This window comes from Aptenodytes patagonicus, chromosome 2 (genome assembly GCF_965638725.1).
Source record: "Aptenodytes patagonicus chromosome 2, bAptPat1.pri.cur, whole genome shotgun sequence".
In the NCBI taxonomy this organism is placed as follows: domain Eukaryota; kingdom Metazoa; phylum Chordata; class Aves; order Sphenisciformes; family Spheniscidae; genus Aptenodytes; species Aptenodytes patagonicus.
This window is the reverse complement of record NC_134950.1, coordinates 139,319,787-139,337,827: the sequence shown is the minus strand read 5'-3', so window position 1 is coordinate 139,337,827 and position 18,041 is coordinate 139,319,787. Positions and strand designations below refer to the sequence as shown.

At 41.9% G+C, this 18,041-nt stretch overlaps 1 protein-coding gene across 1 annotated transcript in view; it reads right to left on the bottom strand.

The window, feature by feature from the left end:
• MEOX2 (mesenchyme homeobox 2) overlaps window positions 1–16,862 on the bottom strand; it is a 55,801-nt gene extending 38,939 nt beyond the window's left edge. The window contains exon 1 of the mRNA XM_076331400.1: window positions 16,039–16,862. Within this exon, the coding sequence (XP_076187515.1) occupies window positions 16,039–16,549 (511 nt within the window). The 5' untranslated portion in view covers window positions 16,550–16,862. The remainder of the gene's footprint in view (window positions 1–16,038) is intronic.
• Between the last annotated feature and the right edge of the window lie 1,179 nt (window positions 16,863–18,041).

Genomic DNA, 18,041 nt, shown 5'->3' with positions numbered 1-18,041 from the left:
TTAGGCACCTAAATGAAGAACAATGGGGGCTGCTGGGTTCTGAGCTCTTTCAAGCATCTGGTCCAAATTCTTTCCTTCCATATGAATCAAAACAAATGTTTAGGCTACCAACTTTCCATTGCCCTTTCAGTTTAATGCCAGCTTTTCTAGCTTTTAAATTCCTTAGTATAATAAGATGAATAAAACACTAACTTAGCAAAATGCCCAGTTAGGGACTATTTGCAATATTTTCTTTTTTATTAGTAGCAGACATAAAGTTTGTACAAAGTCATTGTAAAGATATATCTTTCAAAACAATATCATTTGGAACAAGAATTTTTGGTTTAATACATTTAAAAAATATGAATCCATCTTACTTGGCTATCAAAAAGTGGTTACAGATTAACTCACAGATTTGAAGACAGAACAGACTGAAAATCAGCATAAAACAAAACACAGTAGCAGAAACAGCCAGAAAATTACCAAGTAAATTATATAAGAAAACAAAAAGGAGATCACATCATGATGTGGAAGTAGAACATAAGTCGATGTGTGCTGTGCCACACCATGCTAAGGGAAGTTTTAAGGCTACATAATTCCTGCTGCTCAGGACAATTACGTCCATCCTACGGTGCTGCGGAGCCTGATACAGGAGCTGCAATGCTCTGCAAGAGCCCAGGATACATCATTGTGTCTGGACCCTGATACATCCTAAGATGGTTGAAAGCTGTGCTAAGTAGTCATAAGACTCTGTATTTAAATGTTAGAGGGCAACTATTGAGACAGGCAGGCAAATGTAACTACGTGGTAGTGCCATACCTCTGCAACTAAAACAGGTGACGTAGGAAATGCACAGCATTACCTGATACTGACCCTGGGAGAGTAAAGGTCCATTCCCAGTCCTCTTCCCACTATGGGAAAACCCGTTCTGCAGAAAAGTGCGAATTCAAACATTTTAAGAAAGTCTCTGCTTAAGAACACAGAAATTTTGCAGACTTATCACAGTGAATACTGAAACATTCAACACTTTCAAGCAGGTTCATGAATAAGTAGACTCCACTGGACAAAAGTAAAGAACAACTGGATATCTCATTTTAGTTTTACAACACACACTGCAGCAAAGGAAACAGCGACTAATGAAAACACAAAACCACGGATGGAAATCTGTGTTTTTTTCTGACTTGAATGAAAGAAAGCTGCTTCAAGAAGCACGTAAACAGAGTTGGCAGGAAACATCTTTACTAATTTACATGAGCTAATTTAATAAAATATGGGAGACGGAAAGAAACATACAGTCCATTTTCAGCTTTTCCTATACCTAATGAGCATTCTTCTCATCAGTTTTTCTTTCCAAACTACATTCAGGTTTTACGTTTCTACTGCTTTATGATTCTTACATAAATTATTTTCTATAAGTGATACTATGCTAAACAGCCATTATTCCAAAGTTACCTCTGACATTCAGTTGTAGAAATAGTTTTCATTAAGAAAATAAAACAAAAAATTTGGAATGAATGACTTGAAGATAAGAACAAAGACTCATCCCCAAACTAACTGATCCTGTATGCATAATTGCCTTCTAAAGCCGGATGATGAAGAGAAGGGATAAATTACTTAGGACTGTAGTAGAGCACGAGACAAAGTTCAGAAAAAGAAAGTTTGGAGTATTTTAAGATGAGTATCAGGCCAAAATTCCTGCAAGTGAGATTTATTACACCATGGAGTCTGTTTCCTGAGACTGCTAATGAAGGCAAGCTATTTTTTAAAGTCCAAATGAGCATTTAATAAATGAGTACCACACTCACAAACCATATACATAACCCGTTTTGTCATACTGAATTCAAAGAAATCAACCCACACTCAAGCCTTTTAGTCATCACTACTTCACTCCATCTGTCACTCGTCTAATAAAAGAATATTAATATGGGTTGCTCTTTGGTGGGGGGTACCGTTTTCCCTGTAAGTAGGATTCCTCTAGGTAAATTACGTGTAACTTTTTAGCAAGGTTTCCTTTCCCTCTTTTTCTTTTTTTTTTTTTTTAACCTGTACTGTGTTTCATGGCCTTCCAATCATTCCTAGGTCTGCATAGCTAGACAGCAATGTAATTAATTATCTTGTAATTAATTCTCTCAGGGGGGTTGTTCAACCTCCATCCACTATACCATCTGACCATCATCCACATTCGTTACACTGGAAATAATGGCATCCCTAATGGACACTGCAGAGTCTGTAGTTCCTCTCCTTCTCCGAGCCAGAGGAAGCTTAGCCTGGCATAGAGTAGCATGGAGAAGAGAGAAGAGAGGGGAAGAGAGGGAGAGAAGGGTTGTTTTCTCCTCTTTGTGAAGGTTGGAAGTGAGGTGAGGAGGGTAGTGATGAAAGTCAGTATGATTATGACAAAAAAAGTTTTCAGCTATGACAGTTTTGCAGCATTTCCTGAAGGGGGGCAGCCTCTTGATCCTTTTTAATATCCTTATTAGTCTCCAGTTCAAGAAGCGTGTGTGAGGACATGTTTAACTCCCATTGAAGTCAATGGTTCTTAAGCATATGCTCAAATTTTTTCACAAATCAGGACTTTAATCTGTTCCTTATGTACATTTAGGATTACAGAGAAGTCTTCTGTTTTTGAAGTTGCTGGAAACATCAGCTTGCTGATGGGAGGTGGGGGAAGGGAGCAGGACTCCATCACTTTCAGAAGTCTGCAACTTACTTGTTTAATTTTTTTCTGATTTTGACCAGAAAAGTATCTCTTTACCATTTTTTTAAATCTTCTCAAATACTGTCTATTTGATTCTAATGTGTGCTGCAGAAATGTGAGTTACTGACACAACACACTTCTAGGTTTTCGTTAAGTTATAAAGTCACAAATACTAAGGTTAGCGTCTCATTCCTCCCTCCTTCCTCTAGAAAGTTGATAGAACTCTTACCAAAACCCAAAGAGATTTATTCCTAGCAAGGGGAAAGAAGAGTTGAGACAAAAGCTGTAAAACTGTCTCCGTCCTATACTGCAAATGTACCTCAATTCTGGCATCTAGTGCTTTTGGCTATTTCAGTCCTGGAACAGAACCCTCTTCACTGAGCCTGAAGGTTGTGCCAAACTGTATGGTGATTTTTGCGATATGGAAAAAAGCCCACTGGAGACCAGCCGGAAAGCAGCCAATCTTGTGATCTGATCCTCATGTGAATTTATGTCTCCAGAGTTCAGATTTAATATCTTCTGTAATTTTACCATGCACTCTATTTGCTGATATTACACTGAAAAACTCTAGATATTGAAAATAACTGCACAGTTGCCAAGCCCAAGCATTCAAAAGTTATCAGCAAGACTCCTGTACCTTTTCTTTTTTCTCCCTGCCTGCAGCTCCCTCATCCTCCCCAAACTGTTTATAAAACACATTTAGGAATAAAATAGTACAGTATAACCAAGTGCTGGTCCAGTCAAATCAAGTGGACTATCCAGGTCCCTATCTGCTGTTATTTTAGATTTGATACACACATGCATGCACACACTCACACACACAATAAATGTATCTTCACGTCTATTATATCAATGAAATGGAATCACAACAAAATATTTTACTGTTTTCAAAATTCTTCTTACAGAAAACTAGAGTGAAAGGATGAATTGCCAATGCTATTTAAAGAGTTTACAGGCCCCTTCAAAATGAGACTTTACTTTCTTTGAAGCACATTCCTTCTGGCACAAGTAATTATTACCTAAAATCTTGGAATTAAAAGAGTGCATTTTAAGAAAGTTAGATTCTTTTTTTTTTCACCTGTTTGGCTTAGTTTCAAATACTCCCTTTTTACACAAGGCTCTGCTCCACACTGGGTACATCACTGGTATTAAATATTAACCATCAGCATTGTCCTGTCTGGGTCATGCTTGATTTCCGCTATAGCTGTTAGACAATCTGCTCTGTGGTGCACACCCTTATGAAGTTAAAACCTCAAGAAGAGAAGAGAGAGCACACGAAACATCTTTTTTTTCTCTTTTCTGTTTTCCTGTTTACTCTCAGCCTTGCACACTTTTCTTACACACCATAAATGCATAAAAGAGCCATGACTGACCTACAGTTACGAAAAGTAACCGTAAAACAATTGATGGTTTGGGGCCGATGAGATAATGACAGAATATTGCTTCTGGATGTTTCTTGCACGTACATGAGCCATACCGAAGACAGAGAAGAGTGTGAATGGAAAAAGGAAGAACACACTTAAGGCAGCATAGAGAAAACATTGAGGTAGATAAGAAACAGGATCCGAAACATCGGCTGAGCAGCAGTTGGGCAACGCCTTGCAAGGAAATAAGTTTAACTCTGAGAGGATAAGCTGGAACCAGAAGAAGGATTCTAGGAAGGGCATTTCAAAAGGGTGTGATTGAAAGGTAGGATCATTTCATCAGCTTTGGTTTTGGCAGGGTTAAAATAGGAGCCAAGAGAGAGCCAGGGCAGGAAAACAGGATTCGATTTCTGCTAAGTGATGTAAAAGTCATTTGCAAAACGGTCTGAAAACGTGTTGGAGGGAGAGAAGATTAATAAAAGCAACTTGCAAAACTCTCATGGCAAAATAAGATCTTCTAACCCATAGTTCTCACCCTGTTCAGAACAAGCAGCAGCCCATGGCCTTGTACTGGGGAAACCAAGGATAAAGTTGGTTTGCCCCTGTAAAAAAATGCTTTTGCTTACCCCCAGGTCTCTTTTGTGAGCATTTTTTTCTTACTTCTGTGCATTCTTGCCCTGGAAGGAAAGGAAATGCTGTCTGCTTTTATAAAGAAACCGACCTTAACTGCATAAAGCTAGCTCTTAGGCTTTATGGAGAGCAGAGATATATGAGACATTAAATGACATGGCAGGAAGGTGCAAAGGCTGATTAGTGACACCTTCTTTTTGTGCTTGTTGTGCAATATGCTACACATGTTCCCTGGACTTGCTTCAGTATGGCCGTTCCCAAACTTGCAGAAATACTCTTCCAGAGGCATTTAGGGAACAGGTACCACCCTCAAATAACTTCTGAACCAGTAAGCTCCATGTAGGTTCATACAGCTCAGATAAGAGCAGTATATCTTGCATTTCTAGCTCAGTGTGGATTTCACCTCCACCTTTTGTAGTAAGAGTCTGCTGATACGTTAACAGGGTCCTTTTAATTAATAGGCCAGCAATAACATGTAGCCAGACTCCACTATATGGGTAGCATCAAGCTTTCCACTTATCTACATAATCAAGTCAACCATGTGTGTCAAGGTTAACATGGATGCAGCTTTTAGTTTGTGTATGTGTGAATTAAGACTATCAATTAGTTGTGGAAACATGCTTGAAAAACACAAAGCAAGCCAGAGCCTCCATAAATAATATTTTTATGGTATCCACCCATACGTTGTGGAACTACAAACATTTCTTAGCCGCACACCATTGAGCTAAAGGAATCAATGACAGAGTAGCAACCGACATGCCTGTGCTTAACTTTTTCAATGTTATACTGTTAATTCCAAGAGAATTATACACAGTAACTTAAGCTTCGACAGGATTAGAGCATCAGTACACAGACTGGCAAAGCACTGAGTGGCTTTTGCAGGAGGGAAGGAAATAGCTTTCTCAAGAACTTTGAAGGATTGGGTCATTCTGTAAGTTATATTTCACCAAACATACTTGAAAACGGCTGGACGCATTTAGCCACTGCACTTGAAACACACAATCTCTATCCAAAAAAAGTGTTTGTTTGGGTGTCATGTCTGGCAAAGCTTTCGTGATCTGTTTGCAAATACAAAAACATTAAATCTCTGATATTTCTCATGCCAGGAGACTGCAAACCAGATTGGCGCCTTCTCTGCATGTCTAAATTTCAGTTTGGAACCAGTGAAATAAAGATAGCTTTATAGGGTTCGAACACTGTTAGATTTCTGTACGTACCCTCATATTAAAGCAATAAAGATGTTTGCCTCATAAAGTTGTAGCAATGTATCAAAGTGTAAAAAGCAAAGGTGTCAGAATGAGTGGAGAAAAAAAATTAAAATGCAAAGCTAACCCAAAGCTACAGGGAAGTTTGGCAGCATATTTCTTCATAATGTAAACCAATCCAAAATATTTGCGCCCTTGTCTCCAGCTTTTTCTCCTGTGCTTAGTCACACCATTTTTTTTTTAATTTATAATTTAAGTTGTTCTATTTACTACTTTTAATAATAATATATTGTTTCATAAAAAGAACACAGACAGAATAGTCACCCTTTTTATTGGCCCAATAATATAATCTATTAGAAAATCATGTAAATTAAAGTGGCAATAAGACAAGAAAAGGTAATGCTGCAGATTCAAGTCACCTTATGAACAGCTGCTAATGAAGCCTCCTATGTTTTTCTGACTCTGCTCCACTGATCCAGAACTGTTTCCTCTTGCATTGCCTAACAGACTAACATTGCCTAACGTACTGTTCTATTTAGCGGATCATTGCAGTTCTTTCTTAAGTTATTGTCGGTTAACATCTAATGGAAATCTGATTAAGGTAAAGTGTGGTATCTTTTGTTTTGCAGTAAAGGAAGTGCTCATTCTGCAAGGATAAATGGAAATGGAAAGGATCTACAGGCATACACTCCTTCAGAAATGGACTTGTGTAAAAAAAGAAAGAGAGGGAGCGGGGAGTGAGACCATTAGTGTATATTGTTCTAATGTCCTCAGGAACGCAAAGACTTAACACACAGCTGCGGCTTGAGGTCATTGTGGTACTCCCAAAACAAGAATATAGAAAGAAAAAAAGAAAAGAAAAAAAGAGTTTAATACTACTGTGTCACTTTTGAGTCAATGAAGTTAGTAATTCTGAAGTGCAAAGGACAGGCAACGTTCTCCGTTCTCCCTAAGCCCTACGTAAGGCGAGTATGCCTCGCAAACTCTTACTAGGTTTTAAAGCCTAGTTCAAAAAATATCAGTTTGAAAAGAGTGAACATGCCTTAGCCCACACTAGACTGCTCTTTTTGTCTGGCAGAAAATACTGTCTGGTGTTCTAAGCACAAAGCTTTACACGGCATCTTCGAGCGGTCGACGTCGCCGTAGCCACACAGGCTTCCGTTCACACCGTTTTTACCAGCCCTGTGTAGCAAAGCCTCACAAAATATGCCGTTGTATGGTTTATCAACGCATCTGACTTCAGTTCTTTTTCCTCCACTAAACCAACTGATATTTTCATGAGTTTAGGAGACATTTAGTCACTGTTCCTACCATTCTTTTTACAGTAATAAGCACATTTTAACAAGTAGGTTTTGCTTGTCCACGTATGTTACGAGGATGGAGCCTACAGTGTTCTGGTATTCCGCACCAGCTGGAAGAAAACGAAAGTCTTGAAAAGCTACCGCGACCCATGTGCCTGAGGAGCCTCACTCACCCTATAAAACCACCCCCTTCCAAGGAAGCCCCCGTGCACACTCAGGGTACATTGCATTCTTCTGGAATATGCCATTTTTTGCTTGGCAGGTAGAAAACCCCAGGGTTCATTCAACTCTCTTCAGAGCTATATTGTCAGTCCACATATGTCCAACAGATTTTTTAGTATCTATTTTTAGAAGGACCAAAGTGGGAAACAGTTTTTTCTGTTTGGTAAATTTAAGTGACTAATGCCCCCAATTCACCAAAATGTGTAAACATACATTTAACTTCAAGTGTGTTCGTATCAAAGTAATACGACTACTTCTGCTGTGAAGTCCTGGCTCCGCTCAATAGTTAGTTTCGACTGCAGCACACCCAAGATTTCATTCACCTCCCACCACACAAAATTAAATGCATACTGGCATCATCATAGGATCACAGTCTAAGAATTAAAACTCACAATGGTGGCAGGGGATACTGAAGTGCATCTAACGCAGTTTATGTAAGGCAGCATTTGTTCAGGCTCACTTGCTAAAAATAAAAAATAGCTATTAGAGATCTGAGAGAATGCAGAAGGAAGAAGGACTTTTAAAAGCCTGCAGTAATCTGTTTCAGTTTTAGTTTTTCATATCCTATTTGCTATAAAATAATGTTCAATCAACCAATTTTTCTCTAGTCCAAGAAGCAGCTTCATAAAAAAAAAAAAAAAAAAAAAAGAAAGAAAGAAAGAAAAAAGATTACTTGGCTTCCAGTTAAGGTTTCATAATCCATTGGATTTTATTGGTTTAGTAAAACTATGCTCTTCCATCATAAATGAAAGATTTGACTCATTCCTTTGAGACTTGTTCCTTCTGCTGTTTGGTCAATTATTTTGTTTCATTTGTTGAAAAGAAAGATAAAAGGAAACATAGGTTCAAGTACAAAATAACTTTTCTTTCAAATGACCATTAAGTTTTCATGTATGTTTTCTTCTGTTTATGTATTTTAAGGGTCCCTTTTCCTACTACTGCAAGGTTTATTCAGCACAGGTAATTTTCAATACAAAGTTCAGACTGCTTTTTTTCTTTGTATTGAGCAAGAAGCTCCAGTGATTTCAGACTGCGTAGTATTGAATGATTATATTCATTATTAAACAACAAAATATTCAGTAGCCAATATCCAAATGTGATGTCTGATTTTTCTTTTGATGTATAATCGCATGCCTATTTAGTAATGTGCATGACTTCCAGTCAAGTAACCTACTCCCAAAACTATTTATAAAATTCACAATTCCATATGGAAAACAAACTCATGTTCCAAATAGGAGGTATGTTACTGTCTTCTGTAGATCCAAGAACTCAAAATGAAGGACATCCTCCCTAATCTACAATGAATATTACAACTTTAATATCATTGATGTTAATGAGTAGAATTTTGACAGCCTAAGTTTTCTATTTATAATGTTTAGTAGAAGACTTCAGAGCAACTTTTCATGTATGACAGTAAGCTGTCTACTACTATATCCCATTATATTAATGATTTTTTTTTTCCACTTCACATCACTCAGTGAATTCTAGGATACAGTGATGCAACTCTACACTAGTGATATTACAGATATGTATATATAAAAAATAGCAGAGACTGAATAACATCAGTCTGATTTAAATTTTTGTTTGTTAAAATATTGTTTTAAATGGATATGGTTTAGATAAACTTCTCAAAGGAAACAGATTTTGTAGTATATATTAATACATAACAAAGACAACAAATGTATTTCCATCACGCTAGACATCTTAAGATCGATGGCAGTGTTTTTATAAACAAGCATTCCTTCGCTGTGTTTGCTGCTGGAAGCATGCAAGACAGCGTATCACAAAAAGCTTAAGCACTAGCACGGCTGACTGGTCTATCTTATTCTCCCAAGCTAAGCCACATTCACAGTAAGAACACACGTCTTAAAATCTGGCCCTACCAAAAATCAGTGGGAGTTTTGTCATCAATATCTTCCATGTGAAACTTCCCTTAGCATGTATGTTTATAAACCGTTTATTTTAATAACTTTTTTTAGCGATTCAAATACTTCAAATACATACTAGACTGTGTGCATCCAAGACAATTACATGAGGCTATTTTTGAATTCAGACTTCCATTAAATACAATAGAAAAGCAGCTCTCCGGTCATCAAAGACCCCAGACACTCACCCCAGAAGTCAAATGACTTCTTGCTGTGCACACCTATGCGGTCACACAAGCTCATGCTGGTAAAGGTGGTGCAACTGCCCTGCTGAGCAATGGGAAGGCGGCTTTTTCTGCGGGGTGGCTGCGCACCGTCTCGCTCCTACCCTGCCACCAGCAGTACTTGAGAAATGGTGATGCAGATCTGTAAGTCTTTAAAGCCTACTAAAAAAAGCGTGCGCGCACACACACACGCACACAAAGCTTTTCATTAAATAAAAGCTTAAAGTACTTTACAAATGGAAGGAGAGCACTGGTATTGCCATTGTATAGGTTGGGAAAACAGACATAAAAGGACAGGGCACAGGCTTGAGACAGATCATAAGGCTGGGTTCAGTGCCCAGCTGTGCACTGATGTAATGAAGTAGCCTCCAGCACTGTTTATCAAACTTCCCTAACACCACACTATTTTAGTTAGAAACCTTATTAGCGACATATGCAAGTATTTATATTTTTAAAATATGACTTTCCTTTCGCGTCCTTTCAAGTTGCATTCTTAAGTGTATTGGAACAAGGACATGGGATAACATAGCAAAAATAAGGATTGAACCCAACCCCACCATAACTACGTTTTACTGATGGATTTAAACTTTGCTCATTCTAGCAGATGAAACCAGATTTATTTTGCTTCCTTTCCGGAGACTAGCAAAACTGCTTGGTAGAATACATTTTGCTACTGAAAGAAACATGCTACAGATACCACTCATACTGCCGTGTAACATTGTGTTTGCTGAAAGCAATAATCCCGTGAGCAATATCAGATTATTAGCAGACAGCAGCAAAGGTAATGTTGTCACCTTCCCTTGGATTTCAAGACACGGAGCTCAATCCTGCTCTTGAGGACTTCAGAGATACAGCATATCAAGTCATCACAACACTAAAGAATGAGTATTTCCAAACGGCAAACTATATGCAGATTAACAGGCTCAATTAAAAAGCACTTATTAAATAATTAGCATGTCTAAAAAGGGCAACAAGTCTCACCAAAAAAATCCAGAATCTGATTACTTACTGTGCAAAATACTAGAGAAGTTACGCTAGATATGTTAGGACAAATTTTACCCTAGGATGTTAAAACCAATGAAATTAAAATTAAATTTATATGTATAATGCTGAATTGGCAATGCTCAAACGATCAGGCAATCCTAATAATTTATCAATAAATATCTGCAAGAATTATAAAGCATTTTTCTTTCCCTACCATGCAACAGCAGTTTAAAAATCCTGAAAGGTAACTACAACCATGATTTTTTGAAAAGTTTTAGTGAAATTTTCTCCAGATATTGCCAGAATATTTGGATCTTTAATCCCTGTGTCCATATCTCCTTCTGCATTTGGTTCTAGTACCACACTTCTTACTCATTCAGACCCCTCGGTGACTTTGCTTTGAAGACTGAGATCCTTGATAGTGCTCAATACCAAATAATAAAAGAATAACATGCAATTACATTTCTGCGCCACAGATTTAAAACAGAGTAACAGAATTAAGCTCCAATGGCTTAAAAAACCTTGAGCACTTCAGTAGTTCCACTAGAGTCAATAGACCTTCTCACAAAAACATTTGTGCTCCAGTGAATGTCTGCATTGGGACCCTGATGTTTCTATCGGGGTTGGGGATTGGGGGGGGGGGGGAGGAAGTGTAAATCCTGCTGAATGATATATATAAACAGACAGAAATACATCATTAGAGGCCATACTTATTTCTGTCCACACAAAATTACTCTTTGGCTACGGGCAAAGAATTCTGAGTCTGTATCAGTAAAATAGTGTTTAAAAATTTTACAGTCCTAGAAAAGTTCCTGATTATATTTCCTGAGAGCAAAAGTGAACGTATTGCAAATTTTCATCTATTAAACAATCCAGCAAGTAGCCCACTAGGTAGCCCAACATTTGCTAAGCAATCAGCCTTAGAAGTTTTCTCCTAAAATTATGATTATTATTAATTGGATTTTGAACTTGTTTCATCTATGAAATCTACAGAGGTGTTTTGTTGTTGTTGTTGTTGTTTTTTAATGGTGATACTTTGATACTGGATACCAAACAAATTAACTCTTTCCAGAAAAACTATGCTTTATTATGTATTTTTTCTTGCTTCCGTTTACAACCATGCTGAAAAGCACAGACATATTGATGAATCAGTTACACAGTTCTTTTTGACTACAAGTGTGCAGCTCATTTTTCTTACTGATGTGTTTCAGAAACCAATCAGAAGTCCTCAAACCCCATGATTTCACAGTATTTATAATCATTTATCAAAATGACCTGCTTTTTAGAGACCATTTCAAACAAGCACATATGATTTATGGTATTTAGATGTGTTTAAAATAAATTCCCTGGAGATGTAACTTTTTACTGCTTGCATGTTGAGAATAGGTAGGTTATAAAAGATGTTAAAACACTGGAAACAAAGAGTATTGTTTTCTTTTCATGTGATTTGTCAATGAACAAAACCCAGCAGAACAGCTATTGAAACACTGGATTCCTGAAATGTTTTTGTAGGTTTAACATCAGTGTTTCTACGTGATACTATTGTAAATACAGTGAAAAAAATGAATAGTTGTTATTACCTGCTAGCCTTTCCTTGGAAATCTGCGCCATATAAAAACATTTTTCCATGTCAAACTTTAAAAAAAAAAAAAGCTTCTCATGCCTAGGGGCATGTGTTTAATTACATTAGACTTTAACTGGAATCAAATTTACTTATAACATATATTTATCTATCGCAATTAAATGTTTGAATAGTTGTAGTGCTTAGAAGAACTCCTTTAACAGTACTCGGCCTCCCCCTGATCTTTTCACCATAGTACAGATATTTTTTTCGCCATAGCATTTTAGACTTCCTTAAGGCTAGCAGATTCACTTTCTTTTCGTATTTCTCAGTAAGCCTAGATTACACTTTCTATGTAGGCATTAATATGCTTTTCTCCTGACTGAAGTTTTAAGAAACTTGGACCTAAGTAAGCCAACTTAGACAATCGCAGTAGTAATTTTGCATTTGATGTGTTCTGCATCGTCTGAGAATCAAAACCTACTGTATAAAAAAACAGAAATAAAATGGCCTCAAAAGTCACAGGCAAGTAATGAGACGGGGAGGCATTAGAAAAATCCAAAATATTCCATATAGAACAACTCATACCACAAAGCAACAAAGCTCTCCAAGAATATGTTTTTGATACACTCAGCACGGTTTTCATCCGCACCTCATTAGCACACAGATAATTCTGACCATTAGTGCACTTTAAAATAAGCGAATTTATTTGCAACCTATCCTCAAATTTAGTATCGTCTTTTTACTCCTACATCCTTGACATACGCAGAGCTGAGTTATAAAGGCAAGGATGCAGATGCCATTATTCACTGCAAAACGTTAACATCTAAAGATTTGTGTGCATCACTCCTCAACTCGCGGGCTAGTTTACTGACCCACTTCTGGGCCTACGCAGGTTGAAAGGAATGTTCTGAAGATAATGGGAGAGAGACTGCAAAACCTGGAGACACTGACAGCTGTAGCATGCGGGGGTCGATGACTAAGTAAGCAGTATTTCCCAGTCCTTTACAAGAATAGTTGACAATTTCACCCTGTTCTGTAGCAGCCTATTCAATATCTTCAAAGGGAACTTCCCAAACTGCTTAAAACCTGGGTTAGGGCAAAAGAAAACTGTAAGTCAGACAGTTCATAAAACTACCGCGAAAGCACATTTCACCTTGCTTTCTCAATCCCAAACAAAAGTACAACAGAGCATAGCGCAAAATATTTCTATCCTCCCATTCCCCTGCAATATGTGAATTCCAGGGAAAAAGAGCAAGCACAGGGACAAACACACAGTACATCGTCCAAAATTTTGTTCGCCCTCTGGATTTTTGTTTATAATTTTAAAAAATTACACTCCCGCCATCATAAAAACTAAGTAAAAAGGGGGTATCTCTGCTGGTAAATTTTCAGAGTATCTATATGGCTGAGCAACAGTTACTAGTTTGGGAGATAAATGATACAAGGAATGTTCATGTTTCACTTTCTTTAAACTATCTATAAACTCAGCTTTATGAATCAACGCTCCTGATCTTAAACGTTCAGAAATAAAAGCAGAGTAGTGCAAGAAAGGGGTAGCCTAAGGTTAATTCAGCTCTGAAATGCGGAACAGATTCACTGCTCAAGAAAACACTGAACATTCTGTGGCTTTAAGTGATACGCTTAAGAAGAGGAAATATATCTGTAAATAAGCAAGAGCATTAATAATTGTCTCAGAATGCTGGCACTGAAACTTAAACAGTCTCTCTTCACTTCTTAGTTATTTACTATTAGGATTTTATACAAACCCCTGCTGAAGTAGTTCCAAGTGTGATGAATATGTCTCCAAAAAGTGGGGAAGGCGTGGATGAAATTCTTTCAAGTACGTTAATTTGTTTAAAAAACCAGATTAATGAGAAATAAAGGGCATGATTTTTAATCAAGCGAGGGGCAATTATGGATGACAAATACAGAAACGCAGCGACTTAAAAATAGTTCTCGCTGCCACACGTTAGAAGGGCATTAGATATCTAGCACCGGAGTTCAGGATTAATAAAGGGGTGGGGTTAAATGTTCAGTCCAAAACTCAGGCTTTTCCTGAAGAAAAACCAAAGACAGAGCAGCTACCCCGTTGTTGTCAAAAGATGCCTATTTTCAGTTTGAGAGATTCACAATTGTGTGAACGGCCATAATATTTTTTTCTTAGGGGAAGGGAGGAGGAAATAGTTACCTGCCTTGATCTTCAGAAAGTCTTAGAAAGTGAGGTTCGGAGCACAGCGCAAGATGAGCGTAACCATGGCTAAAGGCTCGGACCCTTGTCCACTAAATCCGGTGGAAGACTCCGGTCACTTCAGGGTGAGGTTTGGGACATTCCCCACTGGTGTTTTTTTGGTTTGCATTGCAAAATGAAATAAACAGAAAGCGATGCAGATACTTCCCTGACAGTGAAAGGGACCGATTTCCTTTTTTCCTTCAGCTTGAAATAGACTGACAAATACAACAAATCCTTACACCGACAGGCATCCAGTTATTTTCCCAGTAGTAATGGGGACTCAAATTTTAGTATTGCTCATACACCTCATGAGATCAGAGAATTCCTTTCATCTCATAAAATGTAATGAAGATGCAACAATAGATTTCGCCACCAGTGTTTTAACTGAATACGGCTTTTAATCTTGGAAGAGTTTTCAGCCTGTATACCAGCTACGTAAGACGAAATTCAGTTAAACCCATTCTGAATTACTGTAAACGTTCCTTGATGTAACGGACAATGAAGAAAATGATGGTGTCCTTGAGGGTTATTTTTTAAAGTAGTTTCTGTTGCTTACCACTTTACCAAGCTCACAACATTTCGAGTGAAAGAGGTCACGGTTTCAGTTGTGAACTTCATAAATATCTGGAAAAGCCTTTCACTTTCTCTTCCTCGATAACAAACAATTTGCTACGCCTGCTCTTGTGTTTTCAAACTGTTGAGCTCTCTCTTTTTCAAGTGTCTCCTGCCTGTCCCAGTATATTTTTGATGACCCCCCGGTTTATGTGCGCCCTAACGGAAGTGCCATCAGTCGCGTTGCCTTCGCCGAGTGGCTTTTGTCAGAGTGGGACTTTGACAGGCTTTGCCGTTTTAAAAAGCGGAGATTATGTCAAGTTTCTTTGCACACTCAGTGATGCCAAATCATCGCCCTGGAATGACTGCGCGTCTACATGTTTTTATGCTCGTCTTTAAGTAAGAATTGCAGTGATTTTAGAAGTCAGACAGCTCCTTCCTTCCCTCCGCCCCCGCCACCAGCAAACTGAAGTGAAGCAGCTTTCTAAAACTCCCATTCACCCGTTTGCTTTACAGACTCTCAATTTTGCCCCTTCCACCCTGAGGATTTGATGCAGGCACAGCCAGATCCTACAGGGCAGCAAGGCATCAGCTCCTCTCCCGAATCCCCACTTCCAAGGCAGCGTTTCCAAGCGTTGTGCAATCGCCTCGGAACCGCAGTCAGCTCCGCGGCGAAGGGGCGGAGGGGAAGGAGCGCGCTGTATTCTGAATTTTGAAGCAGAGGTGGCGTATCGGCCAGGGGGGAGGGGGACGCGGGACCAGATGCTAAAATCCTCACCGAAACTACAAACGTTTCTCTCCTTGACTGTAGGAAACTCTCCCCCACCACCACCACCTTGATTTCATGCTCTATCACGTGCTGGATTTTGCCTTTTTACGTTCCCCCCCGCAGCCCTAATAAAGCTTGCTTTAATGATGGAGATCCCGAGAGCGCGTTTGAGGGAAAGAGCGACCGGGCAGCCCGGTGTCAGCGGGCGGCGAGAGCACCGCGGCGGCCGGGGCCGGGGCCGGGGCCGGGGCCGGGCCGGGGCGAGCCGAGCCGAGCCGAGCCGAGCCGAGCCGAGCCGAGCCGCGGCGGGGGACCCGTGGCCTGGCAGCGCAGCTCCCCCCCGGCACCCTCCGCCCGGGGGTCCCGCCCCGCAGGGGAAAGCGTGAGCCGTTACCTGAGCTGTCGCTTTTCCTTTTGCCGGACCTCTTCTCTGTTTCCACCGGGGACAGAGCCTGCCTGCCATAGTCCCCTGGCGCACACGCTGCCCCCGTGGGGGTGTTAGTGCCCAGGCTGGAAGAGTTTGAACACAGGACGGGGGGGCTGCTGCCCAGCTCCGGGGGTCCTCCTGAGTCGGGCTGAAGGCAGAGGCTGTGCCTGGCCGCGGCGGGAGGAGACGACATCTGAGGAATGTGCCAGTTCGTCTGCAAAGCCTGGTGCTGCTGTTGCTGGTGGTGGTGGTGGTGGTGATGGTGATGGTGGTGGTGCCCCCTATGATGCTGGCTGGCAAACATGCCCTCCTCATTGGGGTATCCCGCTATTATGCAAGAGGAAGAAGAAGAAGACAGATCAGGGTAGGACATGTGGTCAGATCTTCCATGCAGGGCAAGAGAAGACTGGGAGAAAGGGTGCAAGCTCTGCGCAGTGGCATGGGGGCTGCGCAGGCAGCCAAAGAGTGTGTGATCCATGGCATGCAAGTCTCAGGTTCCAGGCAGGAGAGTTTAGGAAAGATCCAACTTCACCACCCTTTGTCAACTTTCACTGTAAACAGATCGGGGTTGGGATTTTTTTTTCCAAAACGGCAACAACAGACTTTGCAGCAGGCAGCTGAGCTCAGATAATCCAGGTCTTTAGCCCTAGCGGCCAGTCTCCGCTGCGTAAACACTCGGACCTAGATGAGCCTTTCTCAGAGCCGCTCAGATGTCAAGAAGTGGGAGAGGTTGAAGCCAATAGAAGGTGGTCCCAGAGAACTGCTTGAAGGGGGAAACAGCTCCGAGAGGTTATAAATACAGTAGTGTGTAATGTGAGCTGGGGGCTGGCTTAGCAACACAGCACTGACCACATGCAAACTCCCTCCAAAACGCCAGCGCCGTCCCCGCGCCGAGCCGCTCCGTCAGCGGGCGGCAGCGCTGCGCGCCCGCGCCCCGGGCGCCCGCGGCAGCGGCGGGGGGGCCGGCTCGGCGGGGGCGCAGCCCGCCTCCCCCTGCCCCCGGGCGGGCCGCGGGGAGCACGCCTCCCCGCCGCGGCGCCCGGCGGGGCTGCCGCGGGGCCGGCGAGGCCGCCCGCGCCCGCCCCCCCCCCCGGGCGGATGGGCGCGGGGGGAGAGGGCGGGGGGCGGCGGTGCCCCCGCAGTCGCGCGGCCCCCGCGGAGCCATCACCGCCCCGTCGGGGCTGACGGGGCCGCTCGGGGTGCCACCGCCCCCCCGGGAAGCGGGCAGGCGAGCGCAATAAAGACGTGAAGCGAAATCCGCGGGGTTTACCGGGGGGTGGCAGGCGGGGGCGCGGGGGCTACCACCGCCCCTTTCTCCCGGGGGCTGGGGGCCGCTTGGCAGCGCCTCACCTGCGCGCCCAGGTGGGAGGGCGCAGCGCGGCCCGGCGCGCAGGCGGCGGCGTGCGGGGCCGCGCGGGCCGGGGCCGGCCGCCGCCATCCCCCGCGCCGAGGAGCGCGGCGCGGCCGGCCGCGGGTGCGGGGCATTCGCCCGCTCCGCCCGCACCCGCCGCCCCGGCTCCCGGGACGAGCCGCGGCGCTGCCCCCGCTTCCCGCGCGCGCCTCACGCTGTCCCCCCGGCATCGGGGGCTGGTGCCGCAGCGAAACCACCGGCGCTCAGCGGGCGATCAAGTCTGGCCGGGGAAAGACAAGTTTCCCTTCTTGCCCCCTGCCCCTTCAGAACAAGAACTCGCATAATTTTTATTCCCCGTATCTTCGTTTTCTTCGTTGCGGTCTGTAGTGGCTCAAGAGGAACAACCTACAGAGTCTGGGCTTGGCTTTTTTTTTTTTTTTTTAACGTGCGTGTAGTGGAAATAACAGTAGCCACGAAGGCGGCTGTTAACCGGTTTAAATTAGGATAATGCATTTATTCATCACTGACCAAAGAGGTGCCCACTGCGGAAACGTTTTGTTTCTTAGCCCTTCCTCCTCGCTCTACCTTCCTCCTCCTCCTCCCTCAAATCAATTTTTTT